Source organism: Eublepharis macularius, chromosome 15 (assembly GCF_028583425.1).
Source record: "Eublepharis macularius isolate TG4126 chromosome 15, MPM_Emac_v1.0, whole genome shotgun sequence".
NCBI classification, from domain to species: Eukaryota; Metazoa; Chordata; class Lepidosauria; order Squamata; family Eublepharidae; genus Eublepharis; species Eublepharis macularius.
Genome location: NC_072804.1, coordinates 35,969,682 through 35,997,144, shown reverse-complemented (window position 1 = coordinate 35,997,144; position 27,463 = coordinate 35,969,682). Strand labels below are relative to the sequence as shown.

At 45.2% G+C, this 27,463-nt stretch overlaps 1 protein-coding gene across 6 annotated transcripts in view; it reads left to right on the top strand.

Annotated features, from left to right (window-relative positions):
- The window catches only part of COL16A1 (collagen type XVI alpha 1 chain), a 174,600-nt gene that overhangs the window by 62,376 nt on the left and 84,761 nt on the right, over positions 1-27,463 (top strand). For all 6 annotated transcript variants that reach the window (XM_055000062.1, XM_055000060.1, XM_055000061.1 and 3 more), the window contains exons 11-25: positions 2,646-2,672; positions 3,722-3,784; positions 4,261-4,302; positions 4,406-4,450; positions 11,824-11,859; positions 12,763-12,825; positions 15,059-15,103; positions 15,199-15,294; positions 20,982-21,020; positions 21,174-21,218; positions 23,475-23,510; positions 23,730-23,846; positions 23,975-24,010; positions 24,651-24,686; positions 27,085-27,171. In XM_055000062.1, the coding sequence (XP_054856037.1) occupies positions 2,646-2,672; positions 3,722-3,784; positions 4,261-4,302; positions 4,406-4,450; positions 11,824-11,859; positions 12,763-12,825; positions 15,059-15,103; positions 15,199-15,294; positions 20,982-21,020; positions 21,174-21,218; positions 23,475-23,510; positions 23,730-23,846; positions 23,975-24,010; positions 24,651-24,686; positions 27,085-27,171 (813 nt within the window). The remainder of the gene's footprint in view (positions 1-2,645; positions 2,673-3,721; positions 3,785-4,260; positions 4,303-4,405; positions 4,451-11,823; positions 11,860-12,762; positions 12,826-15,058; positions 15,104-15,198; positions 15,295-20,981; positions 21,021-21,173; positions 21,219-23,474; positions 23,511-23,729; positions 23,847-23,974; positions 24,011-24,650; positions 24,687-27,084; positions 27,172-27,463) is intronic.

The window sequence follows — 27,463 nt, the reverse complement described above, 5'->3', positions numbered from 1 at the left end:
CAGCAAATTGTTGTTGTTATGCCTTTCTAACTGAGCTCTAAGGCAGATTACACAATGCAAGTGAAAATACAATCTGCTGAGGCAGTGCCTGAGGAGAACAAAGCTTGGGGAAGAGAGGGACCTCAATGAGGATGTGATGTCATGACGTGTGATGGCATATCCAGGTCAAAAGTCAGCTCTTCCATCTTCTCCTCTACTTGTGATGTCACCTGCCATTTAAATTAAAATTCCCCACCTCATTATAATTCCTTCTTACATCACTAGTAGGCATCTGTATTCATGTGTTCGGCATATCATACTTACCCTTTGGTCCTAATATTTGAGCTGGTATAACTGGCTGCTATCCATGTATATTCCACTCAACCTTAAAACAAAACAAAAAGCCTCTCAATATCCTTTTCAGGTTTTTCTCAATGTAAAGAAGAGACTTCCAGTGTGAAGGCTCATTGGAGGATGCCAACCAACAGTAGTCCCATCCCTCTCAATCCCCAGCCAGCCTATGGCTTTTACTGACTTTATAGGCAACAATCAGTTTCTCCTAACCTTGATGTTAGACCATTGGAGAAACAAATCCTAGAGCCTCAAATGTCTGTAACCACTCTAGAATTTCTCTGCCCTCCATAGCTGCCATTTCCTCAAGAAGAATTGATCCCTGTAGTCTAGCAATCAGTCTAGCAGTCTAGCAAGCTGTAATTAAGAACATAAGAAGAGCCCTGCTGGATCAGACCAGTAGTTCATCTAGTCCAGTATACTATCTCAATATAGTGGCCAACCAGTTGCTATGGAGGGCCAGGAACTAGTGTGGCCATTCCCCTGGTGGGGGGCGGGGGATACCTGCTCCCAGCCACCTCCCCCCCCCACTCACCTAGCCAGTGAGGGAAAAGGCATGGAAACGGGCCTCCTGGGGTGCGCTCCCACCATGAAGTGATGACGTCACTCCCAGGAGTGATGTCATAGCACAGCCCCTAGGAATGCTCCTGGGCTTTGCACTAGCCAATTTGGCCCATTTGAGTGATGTCATTGTGCCATGCTGGGAGCACACATGCACAAAGACATCAAAAAGGTCATTGTTGGGTCCCCCCACCCCCCCGCTTCCCACTGGGAGGGTAAGGGGACCTGGCAACCCTACCAGCAACAGGGCATAAAGGCTGAGGCCTTCCCCTAAAATTGCCTCCTGGCACTAGGGTTGCCAGCCTCTAGGTGGTGGCTGGAGATCCCCCAAAATTACAATTGATCTCCAGGTGACTGAAAAAAATTAATGTTCAGGAATGTTAGTGCTGCCCTTTGAATTTTTTTAAAGAATAATTCAAATAGACAGGGAAGAAAGCATCCTGCCATATAAAAGATGTGCCATATTGTCAACAACTCGCCTTTTATTCCTACGCAGGCGCACTCATGCGCCCGTCTGCGAGGATGAAAGGTGAGTCCTCAGCAACACGGCTTGCCGAGAAGGCCCCAGCAGGCCGCTGCGGGCAGTGGGGAAGCACAGTGCAGCATCCACAGCCCGCACTGGGCCTCTGTGCCACTTCAGGTAGCATTGCCAGTCCCTGTTCCCACCCTCCATCCCTGCCCTCACTTACTTGCCCAATGGGGAAAGGCGAGGGAACACGTCTCATGGGCATGCTCCCTGGTGTCGCAGTGTGCTCCTGTGTGCCACAGTAGGGCCGTTTCCACACGCGTTGAATAATGCACTTTCAATGCACTTTAGTTATCCTTTAGAAGTGGATTTTTTGTTCCACACATGGAAAATCCGTTATAAATGTGCACTAAAGCGTATTGAAAGTGGATTATCCAACGTGTGTGGAAACGGCCTAGGCCAATTTTGGCCCTTTCTGCCCCCCCTCCACCTGTGCTCCCCAGCCCTCAGCCACCTGATCCAGCTCAAATCAGGGCCGGATTGGGCAGCTGCAAAGCGCAGGAGTGCTCCAGTGCTGGTTGCGCCCCTCCCCAACAGCACTCCCAGGCTCTTCAGCAACCCGATTTGACCTGAATCACACCCATTTTGGGCCAATTGACCCTGCTGTGGAGCTCAGCCAAATCAGTTTTCTATAGCCCATTGTATTTTTTCCCACAATGGTCTGTTGCTAGCCAAGCTATGTTCTATTAAATCCATTATAACTATGAGTAAAAACAGGAGCACTTTTGATGTAAAAGATTTTTTTTCAAGCGTTTGCAACTGGTGCTCTGTCTAAGATGAGGGAAGATCACCCATCACTAAGAATTAACCCCCTGTGTGGACCCAACTGCCACCTCAGACCCACAAGAGTTGTTGGGTTCCTTCCATCTGATACTTTGGCAGGCTATTCCACTGCCCTACAACGTCCCTTACAGTTCCAGTCAGACATTTTCTTTCCTTGATAGCACTCCTAAATTTTCTTTCTGGCAACTTAACTCCCCTTTCCTTTTATCCTTCCCTGAGGGAAAGGGGAAAGAGTTCCTCTCCATCATCTTTATGGCAGCCTCTTAGGTTTGAGGGCTGTTATGTCGCCTTTTAATCTTCTTTTCCCTAGGCTAAAGTTTCACAGTCCCTTATAGTGTAAACATTTCATCAGCCTGAATACTCTGTTCTCAGTCTTCTTCAGTTCCTGATTTTAGAAGTGCTCAAGGACTTGATCAAATGCACTTTTTAATCTTTGTTTCCTCAGGCCACGCTGGGTTCTCCTGGCTTAAAGGTAGGTCTGACCTCTGTACTGAACAAGATACTCTCTGACTTCAACTGCTTGCTGGCCACTCCCTCAATTTCCCCATTCCTGATTTTGTGTTGTAACACCCCACAAAATTACCTGTCTAGCGGGCAGTCACTTTCTGAGCAAAACATGGCTGCTTCCGTTTTGTATTTCTTTTAACACTTTCTTCATATTAGAGTTTTGAGGGGGGAAAGCTAGTTATGATATAACAGACACTTTAATTACATTATCCAGAATGTCCTCCAGATATAACATGTTGGTGTATTGATTCCAAACATCAGCAATGCTGTGGGTGCCCTGGTCTGACTTCTATAATTTCTCACTTAGTGAAATCTGTGTCAGTATGTGATAATTTTAAGATGGGGGTGGTTGGTGCGTACCATTGTACAGGCCTGTAAGGAAGGCCAACTTCTTTTGTTAGAACAGCTGCTTAAACCTGCTATTAGTGTTTAGACTCGAGATCTGCGGCCAAGATTTTGGCTGATAAATAACCAGACACTGAACTTCTCTGCTCCAGTTTTTCTGCCTTACTTTCTGCATCGCCCCTCCTCCTGCATATAGATAGCCCCAGCCCATGCTCCCCAATCACAAGTCCCATGTCTTACTAGGATGTAGGCAATGGGGAGGAAGGGCAAGGATGATATTCATATTTAAAGAATTTCTGTAGAAGCTTTGTATGTTAATATGTTTGGACATGCCATGCAGAGCTTTTTTTCTGGGAAAAGAGGTGGTGGAACTCAGTGGGTTGCCCTCAGAGAAAATGGTCACATGGCTGGTGGCCCCACCCCCTGATCTCCAGACAGAGTACCGGTCTGGAGATCAGGGGGCGGGGCCACCAGCCATGTGACCATTTTCAAGAGGTTCTGGAACTTCGTTCCACCGCATTCCAGCTGAAAAAAAGCCCTGCATGCATGTAATATCAGCAGAACAGTTTGTGTTTGGATCTACCACATGTGTTTGATTTGGTGAAGTATTTTTCTGCATTCCCCTGCTGTTTTTTACTGGCATGAAGACAGATTATCTCTCTCACCCAGGGTGGGAAAGGCGAACGTGGACCTCCTGGGGCATATGGATCTAAAGGAGAGAAAGGTGACCGTGTGAGTAGTTTTCTTATCCACTTCCTGGGATTGCCAGGCTTCTACCTGCAACCTCTGGGAGATTTCTAGGGTGATGCCTGGGGAGGGTCACATCTGACCTGGAAGTGATGTCACTTCCAGACGATGCTTTTGGAATCTCCCCAAATCTCTGTTGCTAGAACCATAGACAGTGGGTGGGTTTCTAAAATGTGACCAGAAAATGATTTCACTTCTGGGTCAGATGTGACCTTCCTCTGCTTTTTCTCCTGGTGGGAGTGTGGAAATGTGAACATGGCAGTGGGGCATCACCTGTTGGAAGTGGGCATTTCGTATGCCTACCAGTACCATATCCTTATGTGGACTTTGCTCCTCCTTTGTAGTTCCTTTGTTCTGCTACTAAGAGCGACTCAGTTCCTGTGTGGCAGGAATAGCACTTGCAAGCCCTATCCCATATCCTTTGCCAGTGTGTCTTGAAACTTGCTCTTCTCTTCCTGCAGGGTGCAGACTGTGTCCGGATCTCACCTGAAGCGCCACTACAGGTGAGCTGCTTCCCCTCTCCGTAAGGAGGCTGTGCTTGCTTGGCCTTCCTCTGCCTTTCCTTGCAGGCCTAACCCACCTGTTTGTTCATTCTCTTTCCTGAAGTGTGCCGAAGGGCCGAGGGGAGAAAAAGGAGAACATGGAGAAAAGGTAAGCCTGGGTCTACAAACATGAAGCACTGTTGTGTTTACGTTCTTTTGGCTTTCCCAGCCCTGTCCCTTCTCCTCTCACCTTGGAAACAAGCCCATAATGCTCAGAAAATCTCAGACCCACATGTGCACACACAGCCTAGTTTGTTTTCCTGAAGAGCTCAGGAAGGGCTCATTAAATGTGGTCTGGCCTCATGCTGTACTTTCGGTAAACAAAGGGTTGGAAGCCACAATTTCATCTTCGGCTGGTGAATGGCATGAAAACAATGCTGGAGCTCAGAGTGAAGGACTGTGTAGGAGGGGGACTCTGGACAAATGTGAGAAAAAAAATCTGGTCATCATATTCAGAAAGCTGTGCTGAAAATTTTTCAACAATACTCAAGAGTCTATTGTTTGAATGATACTCTAGCTACCTGGTATGGAATGCTATCAGCTTACCTACCTACAGAAACATCCTTTTTTTATTTGATCCTTTATCTTTTATTGTCCTGGCCACTGTTAGATCTCCCCTTCTCCCTCCCCTGTTTCTCTTCCCCCGTCCTTCAATGCTAACTAACCTAGGTGCTGCAGAGGGAAGGTATTATTTCCCTATAATAGAAAAAAATAAGAAATATAATAAACAGTTAATTTTTAAAAAATGTTTGCAGGGGAGGATGCCTCCAGTCCCACAATGATCACATTTCAGACCCAGTGTGCAACCTATTTTGTCAATTGGCGGGAGGTGCAGAGATTAAAGGATATCTCCCTTACCTTTTCTGTATCTCCAAGCATCTCTTTTCAGAAGCCTAGATGGAAAAAATCAGCCCCTGCCTGTCTCCCTGTACCATACCTTTCAACATTTCACTGGGGACAATAGGAATCCTGGTAAAACATGTTTTCTCTCTGCTGAGTCCTTCCCTGCTCCACCTATACACGCATTTATTTACTCTGAGTCTGCATTGATTGCAGAAGCAAGACATGTTAGTAAATTGATAGTTTCATTACGTTTTTTAAGCAAAGCATGTTAAATAGACCTTTTAGATCTGAATGGCTTATTATGGAACAACTCCAACTCAAATATAATGAGCAGCATTTACTATTTGGACAGGTGGTTATTGCAGCAGGGGAGATGGAAGGGATGCTGTTCCCTGGCATTTATGTACACGGTGACATGCGTGTGCCCGAGAACCAAGATTCATTCACCACCAACCCCTCAGACACTTAATATCTTGATAATAAATTGAGAAGGATAGCCATGTTAATCCATTGCAGCACAAATAAACAGGAGTGCAGTGACATTTTAAAAGTAACAAGATTTCATGCCAATAGAAGCTTTCAGAGACTACAGCCCACTTTGTCAGTTGCCTGTAGTGGTTCTCATGCTGATTGAGGACCCACTACAGGCATCTGATGAAGTAGGCTCTAGTTCACAAAAGCTTCTATAGGAATGAAATCTTGTTAGCGTTTAAGGGGCCATTGCCCCCCTATTTGTTTTTAACTTCTATAGGCTCAGGAGAGGAGGCTGAAACCTGAAGCGCAAAAAAAAAAGGCTACCAAAATTTTAAAAGACACCAGAAGCATCTCGCCCCTCTGAAGATGAAAAAATAGAGACAGTGCCCCTTTTTACATGTTACAGTGAACACATGTATATCTGGCCTGTACATGCGTACATGCATGTCTAGTTTAACCCTCATTCACTTTATTGATGAAACCGGGAGTGTTTCCTGAATAAATGTGCAGGATAAATAGGGTCCCTAGGTCCCTATATCCTCTTGGAGGGAGGTGGAGGTCCTGGAATTTACAGGTTGGTGCCTCCTCATGAGTGCTTTGCATGCATGCACTTCTGGAGAGGTGTGATGACATCACTTCTAGGAAGTGACATCATCCTGCCAGCCATAGGCATGCTCCTATGCTTTGTACAAGGCTAATTCTGGCCCATTTGGGGCCAAAATTGGCCCCAACAAAGCAGAGGAACGTGCCCGCAGCTACCACAATAAAGTCACTTCAGGAAGTGATGTTGTCATACCGTGCTGGGAGCATGCCCAGTGTGCACTTTCCTAGGTTGCCTGCCAGTGGCAGGCGATCACCAGGGGGATTTGCCAACTGGACAAAGCCTTGGGAGATTGCCCACAACTAGTGGGCAACTAGTAAGCCTAGGTATAAAGCACACATTCAGCTGTACAGGCACTGAATGTCATGTAAGAATCATTTGATGCATACGTAAAGAAAAGTCAAGTGTTCAGAGTACACAGATGGTATGTACATGCAGTGTAGCATGTGAATAGGGGACTAGTGAGCTACTAGGAGCATGTACTAAAACACTGAGACTGCCTCTGGCAAACTGGAACCATGGAGTGTCTACAGCACATTTCTTTGCCCTGAACTCGGGCAGCTATCAGCAGAAGCAACCAGGACTGGCGAGGGACCTCCCTTGCCCCAGCAGCCCTCCTATTGTCTCTGCTGTCTGACTGCTTCACGCTTCAGCCTCTCCCCATTTGCTGCTTAAGGGCATTTTTGTAGAATTGTGGCCCTCTTTCCCCCTCCACGGAATGCAGCTTATTTGAATGAAGGCCAAGGAGACCAGAGTTTTTGCTGAGAATGATAAATATTTAGTTACAGCATCCTGTAGTCAGGCCTCCTAATGGCACTGAGTCCGTGTCTGCTCAGCCGCTTCCTGTGCTGTTTGCTCAGCTCTTTGACGTGAAACCAGAAAGGCAGGGAGGTTTTCCTGGAGCTGCAGACTCGAGCTATTTATTCCAAGCAATATAAGAACTTCACCCTTCGTCGCCACAGGAGATCATGGTCAGAAGTCATTTTCCCTTCTTGTATTCTCTGTCCCAGTTTCCCACTTCTGATTATTTAGTAGAAATAGCTGTATTTAGAAGGTTTTTATCCCGTTCTTCCAAAAAGCACAGAGCAGCATATATTACCCAGAGGAGTTCGCCGTGTTAGTCTGTAGTCACAAAATTGGAAAGAGTCCAGTAGCACCTTTAAGACTAACCAACTTTACTGTAGCATAAGCTTTCGAGAACCACAGCTCTCTTCGTCAGCATCTGGACTCTTTTCTATTTTGCATATATTACTGTGGTTGTTGTTATTTACTTCGTTTATACCTCGCCTTTCTTCTCAACAGGGACCCAAGTGGCTTACGCCATTCTCCTCTCCTCCATTCTATCCTCACAACAACCTGTGCAGTAGGATAGGCTGAAAGTGTGTGACTGGCCCAAGGTCACCTAGTCTGGCACTCTAACCACTACTACAACACTATGGTGCATGTGCTCTCTCTCTCTCTCTCTCGCTCTCTCTGCCTCCATTCCTCCATTTTATCCTCACAACAATCTTGTGAGGTAAGTTTTGTACGGAGAGAGAGAGTAAGAAGCCCAGGAAGCATCTTGGAAGAAAGGGAACTTGAACCTAGGTGGCCCAGAAAGAGACTTAGAGCCAAGCTACAAGTGACGCTTGACACAGGTTGGACTTGTCAGCTTCCCTCAAGTTTTGATGGGAAATGTAGGCATCCTGGTCTTGCAGCTGTAATGGAGAGCCAAGCTGTAAAACCAGGACGCCTACATTTCCCATCAAAATTTGGGGTAAGCTGACAAGTGTCCAACCTGTGTAAGGCATCACTTGTAGCTTGGCTCTGACACTCTAACCAATACACCACACTCTCAAGCTCTTTCCTCTTGCCATTCCCCCCCTTCCTCTCGAGCTCTTCATTGTACAAGGCAACTTCCCCTTTCCCTGCTGCCTTCTGGGGCGCCTGCCAGCTCATTTCCTCTGCCCCTGTTTTTCCCTTGCATTTTTTTGTAGGATCTTCTGCCTGAATTCCTCCCTCCCTTACCATAGGACCAGAGCATAAGCATAGCATCAACCATGCACAGCAGTATCATTGGATTACTAAATTTGCAGTATTCACCATCAGTCACAGCTGTCCCCACCAACTATACGATGCCACCAGTTTGCTCCTGGGAGCAGGCATATCAGCCAGGGATTTGCCAAATCAAAGTGGAAAGCAAGAGCTGCTCATAAGGAGCATGCACATCACGAATTTTCATTTTCATTTTGTTTCAAGGAGATATTTTCATTAGCCCAAAATTTCAGGACTCCTCATACCATTTCAGAAACTGTTTGGGAGATGTCTTTCACGTTTAAGAAAATTGGCACTCGAAAATCATGGCCATTTTAAAAAATGAAATTTAAATGTAATGTTTAGTGTACAGCCATGCTCCCCCCCACTCCAGAGGCAGCATAAGCAGTATAACAGAAAGGCAAGATAGAAAGAACATGGCCTAGCTAGGCTTTAATACCGATGATACCACAGCCCCTTTAAAGTTCATAGTCAATAATCTTGGCCTTATGCGAGGTCATGGAAACATAGAGCTGGAAGGAACCCCAGGGGTCATCTAGTTTAGTCCCCTGCACAACACAGGAAATTCACAGCGATCCCCCCCACCTCCCTCAGTGAACCCTGCTCTATGCCCAGAGGGAGGCAAAAAATCCAGGATTCCTGGCCAATCTGTCCTGAAGGAAAATTCCTTCCTGAACCCAAAGTGGCAATTGCCATTACCCTGGGCATGTAAGAAAGGTCCACAGGAACCAAGCACCAGCTCATCCCTTCATGCACTCCCTCTCTTGATTTGTGTACATTCATATTAAGTCAGAGAATCATCATAGCTGTCGGATGACCATCTAGCCTCTTAAATACCTCCAAGGAGAGAGAGCCCACCAAATCCTGAGGAAACCTGTTCCAGTGAGGAACCACTCTGTCAGGAAGTTCTCCCTAATGTTTGGCCAAAAACTCTTTTGCTTTAGTTTTAACCCATTGTTTTTGGTCCAACCTCTGGGGCAATAGAAAACAACTCTGTCCCATCCTCTATGTGACAGCTCTTCAAATATTTGGAGAGGACTATCATATCACCTCTCAATTGCCTCCTCTCTAGGCTAAACATACCCAGCTCCTTCAACCTTTCCTCATAAGACTTGGTCTCTAGACCCTTCACCTCCTTGGGACACATTCCAGCTTGTCAACATTCTTCTTAAACTATTGTGTCCAAAACCGTACACAGTACTACAAATGAGGTCTAACTAGACTAGACTAGATTAAAGTGATACCATCACCTCATGTGATCTGGGCACTATACTTCTGTTGATACAGCCTAAATTCACATTTGTCTTATTAGCTAAAACATCACATTGTTGTCTCATGATCAGCATATGATCTACTAAGACCCCAAGACCCTTTTCACATGTACTACTACCAAGACAGGTCTCCCCCATCCTATAAGTGTGCCTTTGATTTTTCCTACCTCAATCAGAACTTTACATTTATCTCTGATGGTATTCATTTTGTTAGTTTTAGCCCAGTTTTCCAGCTTGTCAAGATCACCTTGAATCTTGCTTCGATCTTCTACTCTGTTTGCAACCCCTCCCAGTTTAGTATCATCTGCAAATTTAATGAACCTCCTCTCTGTTCCTTCATCTAAGTCATTTATAAAGATGTTGAACAACACAGGGCCCAGGACAGATCCCTGGGGCACTCGGCTTGTCACTCCTCTTCAAGAAGATGAGGAACCATTTACAAGCACTCTTTGGGTACCAGTCACAAATCCATCTAACAGTAATATGGTCTAAACCACATGTTACCAACTTGTCAACCTGAATATCCTGTGGAATCTTATCAAAAGCCTTACTGAAATCAAGATAAACTATGTCCACAGCATTCCCTGATCCACCAAAGTACTAGTTCTCTCAAAAAAGCGAATAAGGTTAGTCTGATGTGACTTGTTCTTGAGGAACCCATGTTGGCTCTTAGTAATCACAGCTGTCTTTTCTAAATGCTCAAGGACTGACTGTTTGATGATTTGTTCCAGGACCTTTCCAGGTATGGATGTCAAGCTGACGGATCAATAATTACTTGGCTCCTCCTTTTTCCCCTTCTTGAAAATGGGGACAACATTTGCCCACCTCCAAACTTCTTCTTCCCAGGAACTTTATAGTTTTAAGAGTCGTGGCAGCATTGGCACCCTGGCTCAGCTGGGATGTGCTGGCTCCCTCCTCCCATGTTGCTCTGCCTCTTGCTCCTCCTGAAACACTCCCAAAATTTTTGATGGGGGTGGGATTCATTTCCCCCCAAATTTCAGACATGCTTTGATTTGTTTCAGGCATTCCCAACCTGAAATAAAACAGGCTGGTTTGGGCATCGTTTCAGTTTGGTAATATCCAAATGCACACTCTTATTGATTGGCACTCTAGAATTTCCATCTGTGTGCTTGATCCGACACCCTGCATTCAACCACTGCTCAGAATCTCAAAGCTTTCTCTGACTGGTGGTAGCTAAGCCAGCAGGTAAGGACACTGGGATCTCCTCCAAAGGAATGGCATGCCCCATTTGTATTTCTTGTTGTTTTCGAGCTCCAGTGCGGCAGAAAACTTTCTGGAGTACCAACAGCCAAAGCAATCACCCGACACCTATGTGTCAGAGCCACTCAACCAGTGGGAATCAGATCTCTGACAGCCTCCCTCTCTTCAGCAGTATCAAGCAGGCAGAGGAGTGAATTGCCCGCCTCAGCTTTCAATGTCACTACCATCCCAAAATTTCTTAGTGCAATATTTATGTTTTTGGAAGTCATGAAGTCGCTTCAGAACCTTGCTCTAATCGAGATCCATCTTGTCTATTATGACAAGCAGTGCCTCTCAGGTGAAGGTCGTTCACATCACTCACTGCCTGATCCTTGCAAGTGGAGATCTTAAGGATTGAACCAGGGACCTTTTGTGTGCAAGGCTGAGGCTGTTCCTCTAAGCCATGGCCCACACGTTCTTTTCTTCCTATCCAATTGAATAAACTCTACCTCTCTTCTTTAAGATCTTGTTGTGTTTGATGCTGGTTATTACCTTCATATATTGGGCCTCACATATTAGAGGGACCGCCCCAGGTGTAGGTAGGCCTGGGTGTATACTGTGGTGAGTTTACCAATCCCTGCTGACTGTCCTGGGCTTGGGGGTCAACCCTTCTGGTTTCAGTCAAGAACGGGGCTTTTTCTGTTGCTGTCCCCCTGCTCTGGAACAACCACTCTCTCACAGTCTGTCTGCCAAACACTTATCCTGTTGGCTTTTAGGGAAGAGTGGTGGCTTATTGTGGAGACAGAAATTGAAGGAAATGTTTCCCTTTATAAACTTTTATTGTTGTGGTTATGGGGAATATTTTCTCCCCCTATTTTTTTTTCATTGTAAAAGGTCACCATTTCAACTGTTTTTGAGAGCCTCCCAGTGGTTTTTGGAAGGGATAGGATACAAATATGTTAGAGAAATGAATGAATTTGCTGAAACCACTACCTTGAGTATAAGTTGGGTTATAAAAGTTTGTATAACTAATTGATGAAAATTTCTGTTGCGAAACAGGGACCACCCGGATTGACAGGAATCGGTGGACCGAAGGTACGTTGCCAGCTTTGGAGCTCAGCAGTGCAATCTTGAGCAGAGTTAAGCCCTTCTAAGCCCATTGACTTCAAAAGTGCAACTCTGCTAAGCATGGCACTGGAAGCAAAGATCCAAAGGAACATGACCCGTGTGGATTTGTTTTCCCGGCATCTTCTGATGGATGGTTTTGGTGCAAGAAGTTCCTTCCTGGAAAATGAATTGGGGGGATCTCCAGAAACTATAACAAAGTAGCAGGCGGATTTGAGGGTCTCTTGAAGATTATCAGGATTGGACCCCTCCCTCCCCTCCGCCAGCCTGCCCTCCAAGGCTTCCCAAGTCCTTTACCCTTTACTTTTTACGCATCAGGACAAAACATTTCTTTTAACTGAGAGTATTCCATTTTTTGTTCGTTGTTTTTATGGTCTGCTTCTAGCTCAAAGACTGTTTTATGAATATGATTGGAGACTACTGAATGTTGTTTTGCTGTTTTTATACCCCTGGCTTGTTTTATTATGAAGAATTTTTATGTTGTTGGTATTTTTTAATGATTCTATTATACCATTTTTACTTTTGTGACCTGCCCAGATCAGCTGTATGACAAGAGTGTGTGTAAATTTTCTAAATAAAATAACAGTAGCTTAGGATGCACTTCAGGTTGTGATCGTATCACCAATCCTAGAATGCCAGTACAGGGGGCTTGCCAGTCCCAGGTGAGGACAGTATAATCCGGACTAGTTCAAGGCATTTCTTACTCCAAGTAAAGTGTGCCTATCCCCTCCTATGCAGCTGACAACTGGCAGGGAACCAAGCCCTGTAGAAAGTCAACCCTTTCCTCACTGCGCTATCTTAAGGGTTTGGTCAGAAAACCGTATAATGTATAATGACTGACACAGTTCTTTTAACATCCATCTTTCCCTAAAGGGTCAGAAAGGTGAGAAGGGAGACTTTGGATTTCAAGGCAAACCTGGAAGCCCAGGGCGTGACGTAAGTTGCATTAATGATGTTCTCTTTCTTTCATACATTTTGTGTGTGTATGTGTGTGTGTGTGTATGGCTCCCCTTTTTCCTAGCCGATACAAATTTCAGTGAGTCGGAGAATTCTTTGCATGACTTCTAGTTCACTTTCAAGAAGGCATTTTTCTTCTTTCCATGTTTCTCTACCTTGCTTCAGCTTTCCTCCAAGAACCCTAGTGGATTGGTTCACATATGCAGTGTCAGTCTATGGAAATCAGGATACTCTGAGTTCGTCTCCCACCCCTTGCAGCAAGAAATTCAAGGTCTCTTGAGTAGAGATGGGCACGATCCGCATTACGAATGAAAAAAACCCACGATAATGGCGATCGCGCTATCGTGACCCGGCAGATCGTGATCGGCCACGGCCAATGATCCAGCGGTCGGGAGAGGCCTGGATCGGGGCGTTCGGGCTTGGTTCGGGGATCCAGACACTCAGGCGCCAGCAATCTATTCCCCTGGCAACGGAGCTAGGGGAATGCCTGAGCTCTGTTTGCCCTCCTTCTGTCGCCCTGGAAACCCGAATGGAAGCCCAGCTTTCCTTGATCAGCAGGGCTTCCTTCCAACCACGGAGCAGCAAAGCAGTCACAAGTTGGGAGAAGACACCCAGGGGAGGGAGGGGGAAGGGGGTGTTCTGTAGCCATGGGCACTCCAATCTCATCCCTGCAAACCCTGATAGGCAGCTCTGATGGCCAAACACAGACCTCCTGTGTTGCTGAATGAGACCAATGCTTATAAATAGCCATGGTCTCCCAGGCTGGGTTTCACTTTCTGCTAGCAGTGGAGTGGGACAGAGCTCTTGCTTGCCACTTGCTAGCCTTTGGGGAGAGAGACTGAGAGTACAATTGAGCTTGGCATCAGCCACCATTCCTGTATCGCTGGGAACAGTGGGGCACCCCTCCGCTGTGGCCTCCACGATCCACGATCCACGATCTGGTTCGGGAACGGGAGATGGTCGTTGCGGATCGTTTATTCGGGATCGTGGTCTGCACCGAACCACGGTCCTCTGGAATGGTAAATTTTTTTGGTTCGTGCCCATGTCTACTCTTGAGTCAAAGGTTCTTTATTGAGAGCTTACAGATTCAGAAAATACAAGTGTCCATAGATTATCCAAAGGCTAAGGCAAGCTTCTGGCTGTACATAGATCTCTTGTTGAGAATGACATATTAGGGGCTTGCTACAGTATATCAAACCCTCTAAACCATCCCCCACCCTCGGTGTCTACCCAGCTGGTACAGAAGATGGGAAAGTGAAAGGAGCTGTCTTGACATGCAGATCATTTGTTTACCCTGGACTGAAGACTAGAAACAGGCCAATGTTCTTATGCTCCAAGCAGAAAGGATATGACAAATTATGAGCCAAAGTGAAGAACTCTTAGAGGGGATCCATTTTTCCCCCTGGTCAGTCTAACTTTGTTTATGGGTCCTCCGGGTGCATTTCAGATGTCATGTTCGGGCCTACATTTTCCTGGTCCACTTTGGCATCTTGGAAACTGCTTGAAACAGGTTCGGATACATTCAGGAAGGAGAAGAAGAGAAGACAGGGTGAAAAATAAGCTCTCTATCCTTTCTCCTAGCTTCCACAATGTAAATGGGGCTGGAAAGTGGAGAGCCTCTCTGACCCAAATGTACAATCTGAGCCAGAGAAGACCTATGAGCCATAATGCTCCCCTTCATGTTAAGCACAGCAAGCTTCCAAAGCTTATATTCCAAACCCGGGAGGTTGGGAGGTGGGGATACCAATGTTGCTGACATCTCATTCTCTACTGTCCACTCTGGGTGACTCTACAAAAAAGCATTGTGTGACGAGTGACCTGAAGTTCTGGTTTTGGCATTCTGTCTGTGATGGCTCATTTCCGCACAGAAGGCATTTCTTGATGTTACCTGTCTGCAGTTGATGACTGTGAAGACATGCCTTAGTCGTCTTTCAGTTGTAGTGAACTTTAGGCTAGGAAACTGTCCCAGTGTGAATCTGCTATGGTGGAGGTGCACAAGACGGTGACCTCTTTTAGGGAGAAAGTTTGTCTTCTATCCAGGTAAATATGGCAGCATTCGTGTGCACTTTCTGGGACTTAAACATGCTTGGGTCCCAGACTCACTCCACAATTCTTCTAGCTGTAGCTTAGAAGTCCTTAACAAGGGGTTTGATGCCATAAAGTATGAAGAAGCCCCGTGTGTTAATAAATCTCACTTTCTGTTTCAATCTAGGGACGGCCTGGGGAGATTTGCGTGGTGGGACCCAAAGGCCAGAAGGTACTGTGTTGTTCAAACTTAGGGTTGGAAAGTGAGTCCAAGGAAAAGCTACTCTTCCAATGGACTTCTTACTAACATCCATGTGTGTATTTTAGGGTGACCCAGGGTTTGTTGGACCTGAAGGGCTCGCTGGGGAGCCAGGGCCCCCAGGCCGGCCAGGGACCCCTGGAATTGGCCTTCCAGGAAAACCGGTAAGGATTTATCTCATGGCCTGCCTCTGGTCTCCTCATTCTGACAGCACCTTGTAACATTCGTAACGAGAGTTACGTTTGTAATGAGAGAATTCTGATTCACTGTGGTGAGATTCTGACTGCCTCATTGACAGATTTCATTAGAAATGTTTTGCGATCCATTGTGATGGAAAGGTGTGAGTCTGGGAGGGAGAAGATGGAGTGAAGGAAACCTAACCAGTAACAGTAGCTTCCATAGTGGGTGGATATTTTTGGTAAATAGAGACTGTGTAGTGTTCAGATATTTAATCAGAACTGTTTTGTAACTGGAAAAACCAGTGGCTTCAGAATTTCTCTCCCCCCCCCCCCCGCCCCACTTCCTGTACTTACATTTTTAAAAAAGAAAGCCTAACGCTAGCCATATGCTTATAGGAATAAGCTAAAAAACAATATGTTCTGAAATTCTGGGCTCCAAGAGGGATTGAACAGTACTTTTGAGTGATCTGTGGAATTCCATTATTGTCCCCTCCATTCCTCCTTGCAATTAACAGAAGTAGTTTTTTATTATTATTAGTTATGATGCTGAAATTCATAATTAATGACTCGGTATAGACATTTGTTCCAGTTTGTCCATACATACAATGCCATTGTATGTATCCTCAAGTGCCATTTCTCCAGAAGCTGTTTTCTGAGTTGGAAAGATTCTAAGCATATGAGTTCAGCAGACCAACAGTCTGCAGTATATGCTTTTTAATGGTATCCCCTTCCACTCAATAACATTCTTAACAATTGCTGTAAAACTAATGAATGGGTGCTACACAGAAGCCAAGGATCCATCACGTAAAGGCTATATCACAGGGCAAAGCAGTATTGCACATGCACAGGTTACCACAAAAGCCATTGTTACATGCCAGGAGAGAACTTCCAGATCATTTGCTAAGCTCCTAACTACCAAACTGGTTTTGAGAGTCTCTCCACACGAGACCTCTTACATGAGAACGCTCAAGTGAAGGAAGATGCAATGTTAGCCAGGAAGCCGAGTTTTAAAAGACAGATCAGAAGGCTTTGTCAATTTCCCCTCTCTACAGAGCCAGCCCAGATGGCTGCTCAGAGGGTTTGTTTATTTCCTCTTCCCCTCCCCAAAGGCTCTGTCAGTTTCATCTCCCCTTCTGGGAGATGGAAATAAACAAACCCTTTGAGCAGCGATCTTTGCCAAGATGGGAAATTGTCAAAGCCTTCCGATCTGTCTTTTAAAACTCGGCTTCCAGGCTAACATTGCATCTCCCTTCACTTGAGCATCCTCGTGTAAGAGGTCTCATGTAGAAAGACTCTCAGTTGAGCTGAGCAAAACTTCACCCATCTCTAATTATTGTGGATTATTTATGAGGCACATGAATAAATGAATAAATGGACACAAATGAATAAATGACTAAATGGACACAAATCTGACATTAAAAATGGCAACATCCAGAAACCAGTGGGAGAACACTTCAATCTACCAGGACATTCCATCAAGGACTTCAAGGTCACCATAGTTCAACAGAAACCTTTCAAAAACAAAATCCAACGGGAAGCTGCTGAATTGTAAATTGTCATATGTAAATTTGACTCAGTCAGACTTGGGTTGAATAGAGACTATGAATGGTTATCTCATTATCAGAAGTAACTGATTTCATTATCAGAAGCAAACTGATCCCATTATCAGAAGCTACTGATTGCATCTACTCCCCGCTCCCCTCACCACCTATATATATCTGACTAGTTTCTTCATACCCTCCATGCATCTGACAAAGAGAGCAGTGGTTCTCGAAAGCTTATGCTACATTAAAGTTGCTTAGTCTCAAAGGTGCTACTGGACTCTTTTCTATGAAGCACATAGACAGACACAAGGCATGCAAAGTTTCATAAACTAAAAGGATAGGCCCTGCTACCAGTATCTAATCTAAAATTTGCAAAAAGGAAGAGATTGCAAAGAAAAAGGAGAGTGGCAGAGGCTGAGTGATAAAGGATGAAAACGCAGGTTCACTTACTGAGACCACATTCTGTTATGAAAATACACATACGCAGATCATTAATTTGCACAATTACATGCTTTATTTCATTTTTTTAAAGTGTGCACAGCATGCATTAAATATACTCAAGTGTAAAGTGCGAAGATAACTCAAATCCTTTCCCTTCCTTTTTAACACCTTACAGTTTCTAATTAACTGTTGGCAAAATCCCAATTTAGTAAAATGTAAAAAAAAAAAAATGGAGAAGAAGAAATTTTACAATTTTGGTTCTGTGCCAATATGGTGGCTTGCAGCCAAAAGTGATGTAGAGTAAAGGTGGGTGGTGCTTGACAGATTTATGAGATGTGTAGTTAAAGAACCTGGGGGGAAAGAAAAATGTTACGCCCCAGGAGACACCTGGATGCATAACCCATCTCTTTTCCCACCTCAGAGGGCAGTCAGCCCCACCAAAAACCTGGTCCTCAGAAGTCCCACTTTCTTCTGCCTCAGGTGGCAAAGACCACCAGAGTTCCTGTCTGCTATGCTACAGCCTCCTGACTTGCTATCCAAGAGATGGGGGGAGGAGGCTTGTAGCAGGCAGCTGCTCCCTTATCTTTCCACACCAGCTGAACTGTGTGGCAAACTGTGGGGAGGAGAAGCTTTAAGGGGGGGGGGGATGTTCTTGGTCCAAGGATCGGGAGCGCTTTATGGTTGCCATGCAAAGCAAAAGGCTTTCCACAGCTACCTTTAAGATGCAAGTACCGAGTTGAGAATTGCCAAAACTGCCAAGTATGGCTTCCACAAAGAATTGGAGTGGCTTTGGGGAGGAAGAGGTACGCTTGGATTTCCTGAACAAATCTGTCTTTCGTTTAGTGTTTCTTAAAAGATCTTTATTGCAGCAGAAGCTTTTGCGCCCTCGAGTCCAAACATTTTGTCAGATGCTAGTAGAAGTCTTTGTTAGTCTTCAAAGGGCCACTTGACTTGATGCTGTAGAATAACATGGTGTGACCCCTCTGGAGTTAACCAAGATACTCTAACGTTTATGGAGGGAACCATATTGTAATTTTAGGCATGTCAGAAGAAAGATATTAAAATTCTGCTTATCTAAAGAATTTTTACTGACCTAGACTATTTGAGCTAGACCATTCTGCCCTCCCAGCTTATCAGCAGTTGTGGCAGGTTTGCCCATGAGCTGCCCTGGAAGGTCTGATTTGGATGTAACTTGGAAATTTTTGCAGGTGGGTGGACCTCTTGTGGGGGAAATAGATTGCTGAAGGTTGCCTGGTCCTCAACCATGGGAAGGAATACTACATGTTAAGCACCTTGCTAACAGAATTAGCCAGTGTTCCCTGCAAATCTAGATGTTTTTGACAGAAAAGCCCAAATCCAGTTCACATTAAATGTAGAGTGTTATGGCCAATAGGAACTGGTGGCAGAAGAATCTGAAAGCGTAGGTTTCCTCCACCTTTCTCATCCAATGTATGTTTCGTAGAATAAAGAAAGAATCTTATAGGGGTCCATGCCTTCATTACAATTAGACTGTACTATTGCAATGTGCTGTGCTTAGAGCTACCCTTAGTTTTCAGAAGCTGCCACTAATGCAGAATGCTGTGGCTTGACTGTGGTTGGGGCCAGCTATCAGGAGCATGTGACTCCGGTATTATAGGAGTTACACTTGATACCCAGGGCTTTTTTTCAGCTGGAATGCGGTGGAACGGAGTTCCGGAACCTCTTGAAAATGGACACATGGCTGGTGGCCCCGCCCCCTGATCTCCAGACAGAGGGGAGTTTAGATTGCCCTCTGTGCTGCTGGGTGACGCAGAGGACAATCTAAACTCCCCTCTGTCTGGAGATCAGGGGGGCAGGGCCACCAGCCATGTGACCATTTTCACCTAGGGTGATTTAAACTTTTTAAAACTCCCTCCTTGTTCCAGCTGACCCAAAGTGACGTCATTGGTCCAAGGAGCGTGTGCGCATTTTGCACGACACATGTGGTACCAGGGGCACCACCTCCCACCAAGAGTTGCCCCCTGTGTTGGCAACCCACTGAGTTCCACCACCTCTTTACCCAGAAAAAAAGCCCTCTTGATACCTATCTGCTCCGGAGCACAATTCAAAGCCTTTAAAGCCCTATATGGCTTGGGACAGGGGTGTCTGAAGGGCTGTCTTCTCCCATATGTTCCTACCCAAGAGATAAGATCTCAGGGAGAGCCCCTCCTGACTGCCCCATCAGCTAAAGGAGCTCACTTGGTGGGTACAGGAGAAAGGGCCTTTTTGATGGCAGCCCCATGATTATGGAACAGCATCTTCTGGGAGGTGTACCTGACCCCCTCAGTGCTGATCTTCTTCAGTTGGCAGCTGAAGATGATTTTATTTTCAGTCAAGTTTGTTTCTATGTTTATTGGCAGTCCTAAACTGTGTTTTTAAACCTTGTTTTTACTCATTTTATTTACATTATTTTATTTCTATTGTAAGCCACCTTGAATTCCTGCAAGGTAGAAAAGTGGCTAGTAAATGTTTTAAATCAATAAAACAGGGATGGCAGAACTGGGCCCTGTTTGGAGAAACAATGATCTTAGGGCCATCCTAAGCAGAGAGACCCCCTTCTAAAGCGATTGACTTCAACAGACTTGGAAGGGCATCACTCTGGCCATTTCTGCACGTCGTAAGAGAAGCCGTTCACCCTCAGAACTGCGATGGCTTATTCCCAGCATTGCACATGTCATCTTTTGCCGGCCGTGTGTGCATTTTGCACTTTCTCGCGCATCTTCCGAAATTGCACTTGCTCTAAGGTTATTTTTTTGCTGCTGGTTTCCAGCATGTTTTTCAGCAGCGTTGCCATGCATAGGAACAGTAGGAAGTGCTTCAGAAGACACCACCCAAGAAACTCCGCCCACTTTTTCCCTGTGGCTCTTGCCCCTCCTTCTTTACAGTACTGCTCATTTCCTGAAGCTTGCATGCAACTGTTGCCACATGCATAGCCCTTCCCCCCCCCCATTAATTCCAGAGTCATAGAGTAATTACGTTAAAAAAAATTATGTGTACACATTATCCCTTTGTTGTGCTGGCTAATGGTGACTCCATGGCAAAACCCTTTCATTGGTAGCGAGAACCTTCAGTATTGCACTCATGGCTTGCCCCATCCTCTTTTTTATCATTTCACTAGAAAATTGCGTTATAACGCTAATCTTTTATTATGAGCACACAGCCATGGCCACAGTGGTCTAAGCAGGCAAATTATAATATGCATTTGTGAGTGGCAACGTAACGGTCCAGTATCTGCAAGGGTGGCGGCGTAGTTGCAGTCACAAAGTCTTTGACATTAATTTGGTGCATACATGCACAACCAATCGCTGCCTTTTTATGAGAGGGGAAATGTAATTCAAGGTACCATGAACTTTTGACCAGTGTTCTAGCACAATAGCGCACGCACAAAAGAGGAGGGAAAAGGGGGAAAGGCGCTTTTCATCAATGGTGACAAAAGCGCAGGAAATCCTCTTTTTAAAAAGTGCTTTTTTTTAGTGTTTGGACATTTTGGTGTGAACAAAAAAGCGCATCTCAGTGCTGCATGCAGAAGATGAGTCGTCATTGCGACTCAGCAAAACACAGCTTGAAAGCAGAGAAAAGGCAGTAACAACAGGCAGTGAGGAAACAGCCTCTGCTTAGGATACCATTGTTCATTTCTGGGCAAAGTCAACAGTTGTACTTTCATTTCAGGGTGATCCAGGTGGTCCCCCCGGTCCGAGAGGAGAAAAGGTAAGGCGAAAGCAGAGAGATATAATTTCAGGTCATCTTGCAATCCTGTCCCTAAATTCCAGCTGTTCTCATTTTCCTTACCCGTAGCATTCTCAAGAGTACCCTCTGCAGAGACACGCACAAGCATCTTATTTTGTGATATCTATTTCTTAGGGAAGTGGAGGACCACCAGGGCCCGGCGGCTCAACCGGAAAGCCAGTAAGTTCCTCCTCTAGTGAGCAAACCACAGTAAAGATCCCAGGATCTATGGCATTGAAGAAGAGGGGCTGGTGCAAACTCCTCATGTGCTTTTAAGCTCTTGATCAGCCTTCGTGTGATCTCCGAGAGCTTGTTGAGCAACCTGAACAAGGCCTTGCTCATTCTTCCAGGGAGTCATTGGGGTTTATTATTGCTGAAGTCTTTAAACAACTACATAACAAAGAGAATCAAGTGTGTTTATAAATGCAGCTGCAAGAGTGAAGTCATGCCTCGCCCCACACCCAAGCCTTGTTCCCCAAGGGCTGGATGAGCTCAGATCATTAAAAAAAACTACATTGCTAAGAGATTTGTCGGATGACTGGAGGTTTCTGTGTGTGGAGGGAGGGTCTAATTCAAAGCTGCCAAGCCAGAGAGATTGGAAGACTTTAAGACTGACAAGGAAGCTGTGGGCTGAGATAGCAAAAGAGAAGGGAAAAAGTGAACTCTATAAATGTGGGGTTGGGAGCCGTCCAGATGCTTAGAATTCAAATAGCAGGTGGAGATTGGACTGTAGTGGTCAAAGAAAACAGGTATCCTGTAATTGCTGCTGCGATAGTCCTACATTTTAGGACATCATGATATTCCAAAGCAGGTCACGCTCTGTGGGTCCAGAAACACAGACCCCTCACTACTCTTAGCCTAGCACAGTAAAAAAACAAGACCTACAGGGGCAGAGGAAGGAAGGGGAAGGCCCACTTAGGTGGGCAACCATTTGTTTGCATATGAGTGGAAGTATTGTCAAAGATTTATTGGGGTGGCATGACCCCAGTGACAGAGAATCATGCTTGTCCTTACGTTTTTATCTGCACCTAATCCCTCCTCCCTGGGATATGCCTGTTGGGAGAATGGAATGAAATATTTGTAACTGGAGGTGTTGTAGGGTTGCCAGCCAAATAGCAGGCAGGAGATAGATGGGAATATAGAAATACATGGTGGTCCTCTGAGTTTTAGAGGAGTCCTAGAGTGTCACGCTGACATAATGATATCACTTCCAGGATCACAATGGATGTGACATGGGGTATTTTTTTTATTTAGAAATTTTATTTAAAAGAAAAGATATGAAAATAGAAAGCACATAATAAAAGATTGTACAAAGACTACATTTGAAATTGAATTGAGAATTTATATAAACTTATATAAACAGTACATTTGGAATTGATTTTTAAGACTTATACAAGCACTGCTTTAAAATTACATTGAACTGATATAAAAATACACTCAAAATTTGCCATGACTAAAAATAAATGTAAAATGGCTCCCCTGCTTCCTCCTTGGTTATTTATACTTGTACACGCTATAGTATCAACTTTTTGATTGATCATTTCCCTATTTATCTTCTTAGCTTTATACTAAGTTACTTTAATTAATATTAATTTCTGCCTAGGCAGTCAAAGAAATCCTTCCATTTTCCCCAAAATTCGGCGATTGGTCTATTGTGTAAATAAGTAGTTAATTTGACCATTGATGCGAATTCATAAATCTCGTCTATCCTCTCTGACACATCAGGACATATATCTGTTTTCCATTTTGCTGCGTATAATACTCTTGCTGCTGTCACCATATAACGGAAAAGATCTCCCTGTTCTTTTCTAACATTAATTGGCAGGATATTTAGGAGCATATTGTTTGGATTTAGCTCAGATCTGAGTTTGAGAATCTTCTGCATCTCTTCATATATCTTTATCCAGTATTTTCGCATTCTCTTACAGGCCCACCACATATGGTAAAATGTTGCATCCATGCTTTGACACTTCCAACAATGTCCACTATAATCCTTACTAAATCTCGCAATGTCTTTAGGGGTAGTGTTCCATCTAAGGAACATTTTATGCCAGACATTGAGGCATTGGAACCCTGATTACCCCCCTCCCCACACCCCATAGCAAGAGACCTGGCAGCGCCACGAGATTGTGTGTGTGTTTCCTTTTTCTTTAATAAAGCTGCAATTGGCCCATTGATTGCTGGCATGACTGGGGAGATGAATTAAATGGGTGTTTGTTTTAGCGGAGGTGGTTATAGGCTTTGCGTGCCACCTGGATAACCCAGATCCCATCAGCGACATCCAATTTCCCTTTCCCCGTATGTTTAAGGCATATTTTCTCAGGAGCAGGTTCCATTGAACTCCCTGGGATTTATTTGCAAGTAGGACAAGCCTTCATATCTCCTTACATTCTACAAGCGTTTGATCTCCCTCATTTTTCTCCTCTTTCTCTGTAGGGGAAACCAGGAGGTCCTGGCCTGAAGGGAGAAAAGGTGAGCATCTGGATCAAAGCAGAACCTTGGGTGGTCTCCAGGTTCAGAGAGGACAAGCCCAGAAGATGCATGGAAGGAGATTCTTGGAGACACATTTGTTGACACTATTTAATCTTTTTATCTATGGAAATTGAGAGTTTTGTTTTGTGCAACCGTTCGCGTTGTTTTGGTTTAGTCTCATTTCATTGTCCTGAAACCGTCTTGAATTTCTTTCCACAGGGGGATCCATGTGAAGTTTGCCCAACCATCCCAGAAGATTTAACCAACATTGTTAGCCTCCCTGGGAAACCAGGACCCAAAGGGGAACCAGGGCCACCAGGGAAGCCAGGCAAATCGGTGGGTGCTTCTGGGTGACCGCTTCCTCTTTCAGAATGAGGGAGACCATCGGTTGATTGCAAGAAAGACCCGGGACTCCTATGTGGTCCTGTTCACTTGATTTTAGTTCTCTCTCTCTCTCGCTCTAGGATCAACCTGGCCCTCCAGGACTCAAAGGCAACAGGGTAGGTATCTGACCCAGCCTCTGTGTAGCTGAGGACCAGGTAGGGGGAAGAACAAGGTAATAGGAACAGGTCTTCTAGTTGCTCAGAGCCCAGCGATCAGCATTGACCCAGAAGCTTTTGTGCATGTCAAGTATCCATACACTCCCCATCCTATTGTTATATACTTTAGTGCCTCCTTTCAGTTTCCTCCTGAGGTCAAGGTAGGTAGTGGCACACAGGTCACCAGGTGTGCTGCTAGTGGATTACATCCAAGTGTGTCTCACCCCCTTCCTCTTACCAAAGAGCATGCAGGAAGCAATGCCTAGAGCAGCAGTCCCCAGTGTTGTCATGGTGCCTGCTTGCTTCTTCTACCAATCATCGGCAGATATCTAGCATCTTTGCAACTAAAGCTTGCATCATGAGATACACGTGCAGCAGTGATGGCTGTCCAGATGCCGAATTCCATATGGCTCCACCCAGCCCATGAGCTCAAACACCTGGACATACTTTGAGTTTGAACTGAAATAGTTTATCATTATGTCCACCACAGATGCTTCTTCAGCGAGTGCTTTCATCTCCTGCCTCCGTTGCCAGGGGGATTAACTCGGTCAATGCTTTCTGTAAGACTCTTTATTCTCTGTTTTTTGTTTTTATTCTCCAGGGAGACCCTGGAATCAATGGAATCAAAGGGGCAAAGGTAGGTGAACTTTTCTCTTGATATGCCCATCTGAATCTCCCCTTATAACCTATTTTATGGTCCTGTCTGTTGCCTTGCTAACTCAAGACGCTATTCCAGGTACGGTGGTCTTTCCCCACCACCCTGTTTTCCAGCAGAATAAAGTGGCGAAGAAGAGTTCTATTACTTGGGGCTGCACTTGGCTGGTTGCATATATGAATGCACACATACAAGGAAGTGACAATATGGAAAATATGCAAGTTAATGAAATATTGATAACAATTAGAGATGGTAATCAAAGAAGAAGCATGCTAGTCAAAACGGCCAAGTGTGTTAATTTTATAAGTTAATTTATCTTTTGAAAAATAGACTGTGGCTGTTTCCACATGGCTTACCTTCTTCCGAAAACTTCCGAAAAACAGTGTCTATGCGTGCAAAATCGCACCAGGAAGACGCTGTTATCATGCAAAATCGCGCGAGAAGATGCTGTTATCGTGGAAGACAGTGTCTTCTCACGTGATTTCACATGATAACAGCATGCAAAGATGCTGTTTTTCAGAAGAAGGTAAGCTGTGTGGAAACGGCCCGTGTATGCATTTCTCCATTCACTACTTTTTGGAACCCGCCTTCCTCCCCAGGAAGTCAAAGTGCTGTATGTGGGTTTTCCGCACCCACTGATCATCACAACAAACCTGTAAAGTATATTAGATTGAGATATAGAGCTAAACTACAAGAGACGAATTACACGAGGATGTTCATGTGAAGAGAGTCGCAATGTTAGCCGGGAAGCCGAGTTTTAAAAGACAGATTGGTAGGCTCTGTTAATTTCCCCTCTGTACAGAGCCACAAAGATAGCTCCTCAGAGGGTTTGTTTATCGCCTGTTCACCTCCTAGAAGGGGAAGTGAAATTGACAGAGCCTTCAGGAGGCGAAGAGGAAATTAGCAAACCCTCTGATGTGCAATCTTCACTGACTCTGTAGAGAAGGGAAATTGACAGAGCCTTTCACGTGCGCGTCCTCATATAATTCATCTCTTGTAGTTTAGCTCTCAGTCGGAGCTAAAGCCCCTACACCCAGCAAGATTACGGCTGAGCACAATTTGAAATGTGAAACTATCTGATGTCTTAAACAAAGAACTTTGCTCAGGAAGAGCTTGAAAGGCAGTGCCCAAATCATGCGGCAGTTTGTGAAAAGTGATGCAAGAGCGTGAACACCAGCAGCCACTTCAGTGGGAAGCTGCTAGCTTGGTCACTGGCTTAGGCAGTCAGATCCCTCTTCAGTACTCCTGCATGTTAAGATATGGCAGCGGGGATTTTCCTCCTGAAGCTATCATAAGAGCACCAACTTTGAGAGGGTACTGGAGACCCTTCTCTGATTTATGCAGCTCAGAATTCACGTTCTAATACTTGGACTGAAGTAGGGTTTGGACAATCACAGCTTTGGTTGCTTGGTAGCAGTAAAGTGCTATCTCCAGGTAACCAGACAGGGAAGCATTGTAAATGCTGGCCCTCTTTCCTTTTCCACGGGCAATGCATGGTTGGCAAGCTAGTAAATATTTTTGTGGGAGGGAAACATTGCTGGACTTGCTTATACAACTTCTGTGCAGGAAGGCTATGCTGAGGAACTTGGGACTGTACAAAACCTTTCTCTGACTTCCCCTCTCCCTCCGGTAAAAACCCTTCGCCTTTACGTGTCCCCCATCGCCATTTTGCTCTCTTTTCCTGATTTCTCTACCTGTGACTTTTGATCCTCCAGCTGTACCACTCTGAGCTACCTGCAGGACCACCTGCTTGCTTTAAGACCCTGCCTGTTCTTCCTTTCTAGCCCTCCCTGGAGCTAGCTCAAAGTCTTTTGCTGCACCAAACTTTGTACAGCTATCCCCCTCCCAAGGCCTGCACCCTCTAAACTAGGTGGCTTGGTGTAGACCTGGCTGGCAGCGGTGTGGGCTCAGGAATGCTGTCCCAGGATAGTTTGGCAGGAGAACTGGCCCTGGTTCCTAGAACCTGGAGCCTCCCCCCAGAACTCCAGCGTGGCGCCACCTTCCCCCTTTCACTTTCCCGCTAGTTGAAAACCATCCCTTTGCTTTGGTTTGACCCTTCACTCTTTATTTCCAAATGAAATGTGACTATTTGCTTTTCCTTTCCGCCTCTCTTGTGTGCCCCGTACAGCAAGCTCCTTAGGGCAGGGACCCTGTCTTTTGCTTATGCTACTCTGAAAAGTGCTGTATACATCAACAGCCCTACATAAATGCTAATGTGTGATGATAACTGGTAAACTGCAGGTGACTTTCTACTCTTGGGCACATTCTCCTTGGGATGCTCTTGCACTGCTTCTCTGTACTATTCAGTCCTGTCTCCCCAGCTCCCACACACTCAAGAGCTGTTTACATTAACACAAGGCTGTCTTCTTTTTCCTGTAAGGGTGAGCCATGTCTTTCCTGCAGCCCCATGGCATCCACGTTGCAGCCTTCGGGAAAAGAAGGGTCCAAAGAAGACCAAGGAATGCCAGTAAGTGTGGGGTCATCATCTTTCTTCTTTCAAGGCAGAAGTTAAAGTGTTCTACAAAATCCCCTTTTCAGATGTTCAGTTTAGGAGCTCCATGAGAAGATGTCTCCTGGTTCAGACCAGTGGTCCATCTAGTCTAGCATCCCCCTGCTGTTGCCTTCTAGAGCTGGCATTCAGGGCTTTGCTACCTCTAAATACGGAGGCTCCTGTTAGTCACCATGGCTAGTAGCCATAGATGGACCTCTCCTCTGTGTATCTGTCTAACCCCCCTTTAAAGCCATCTGTGTTCATGGCC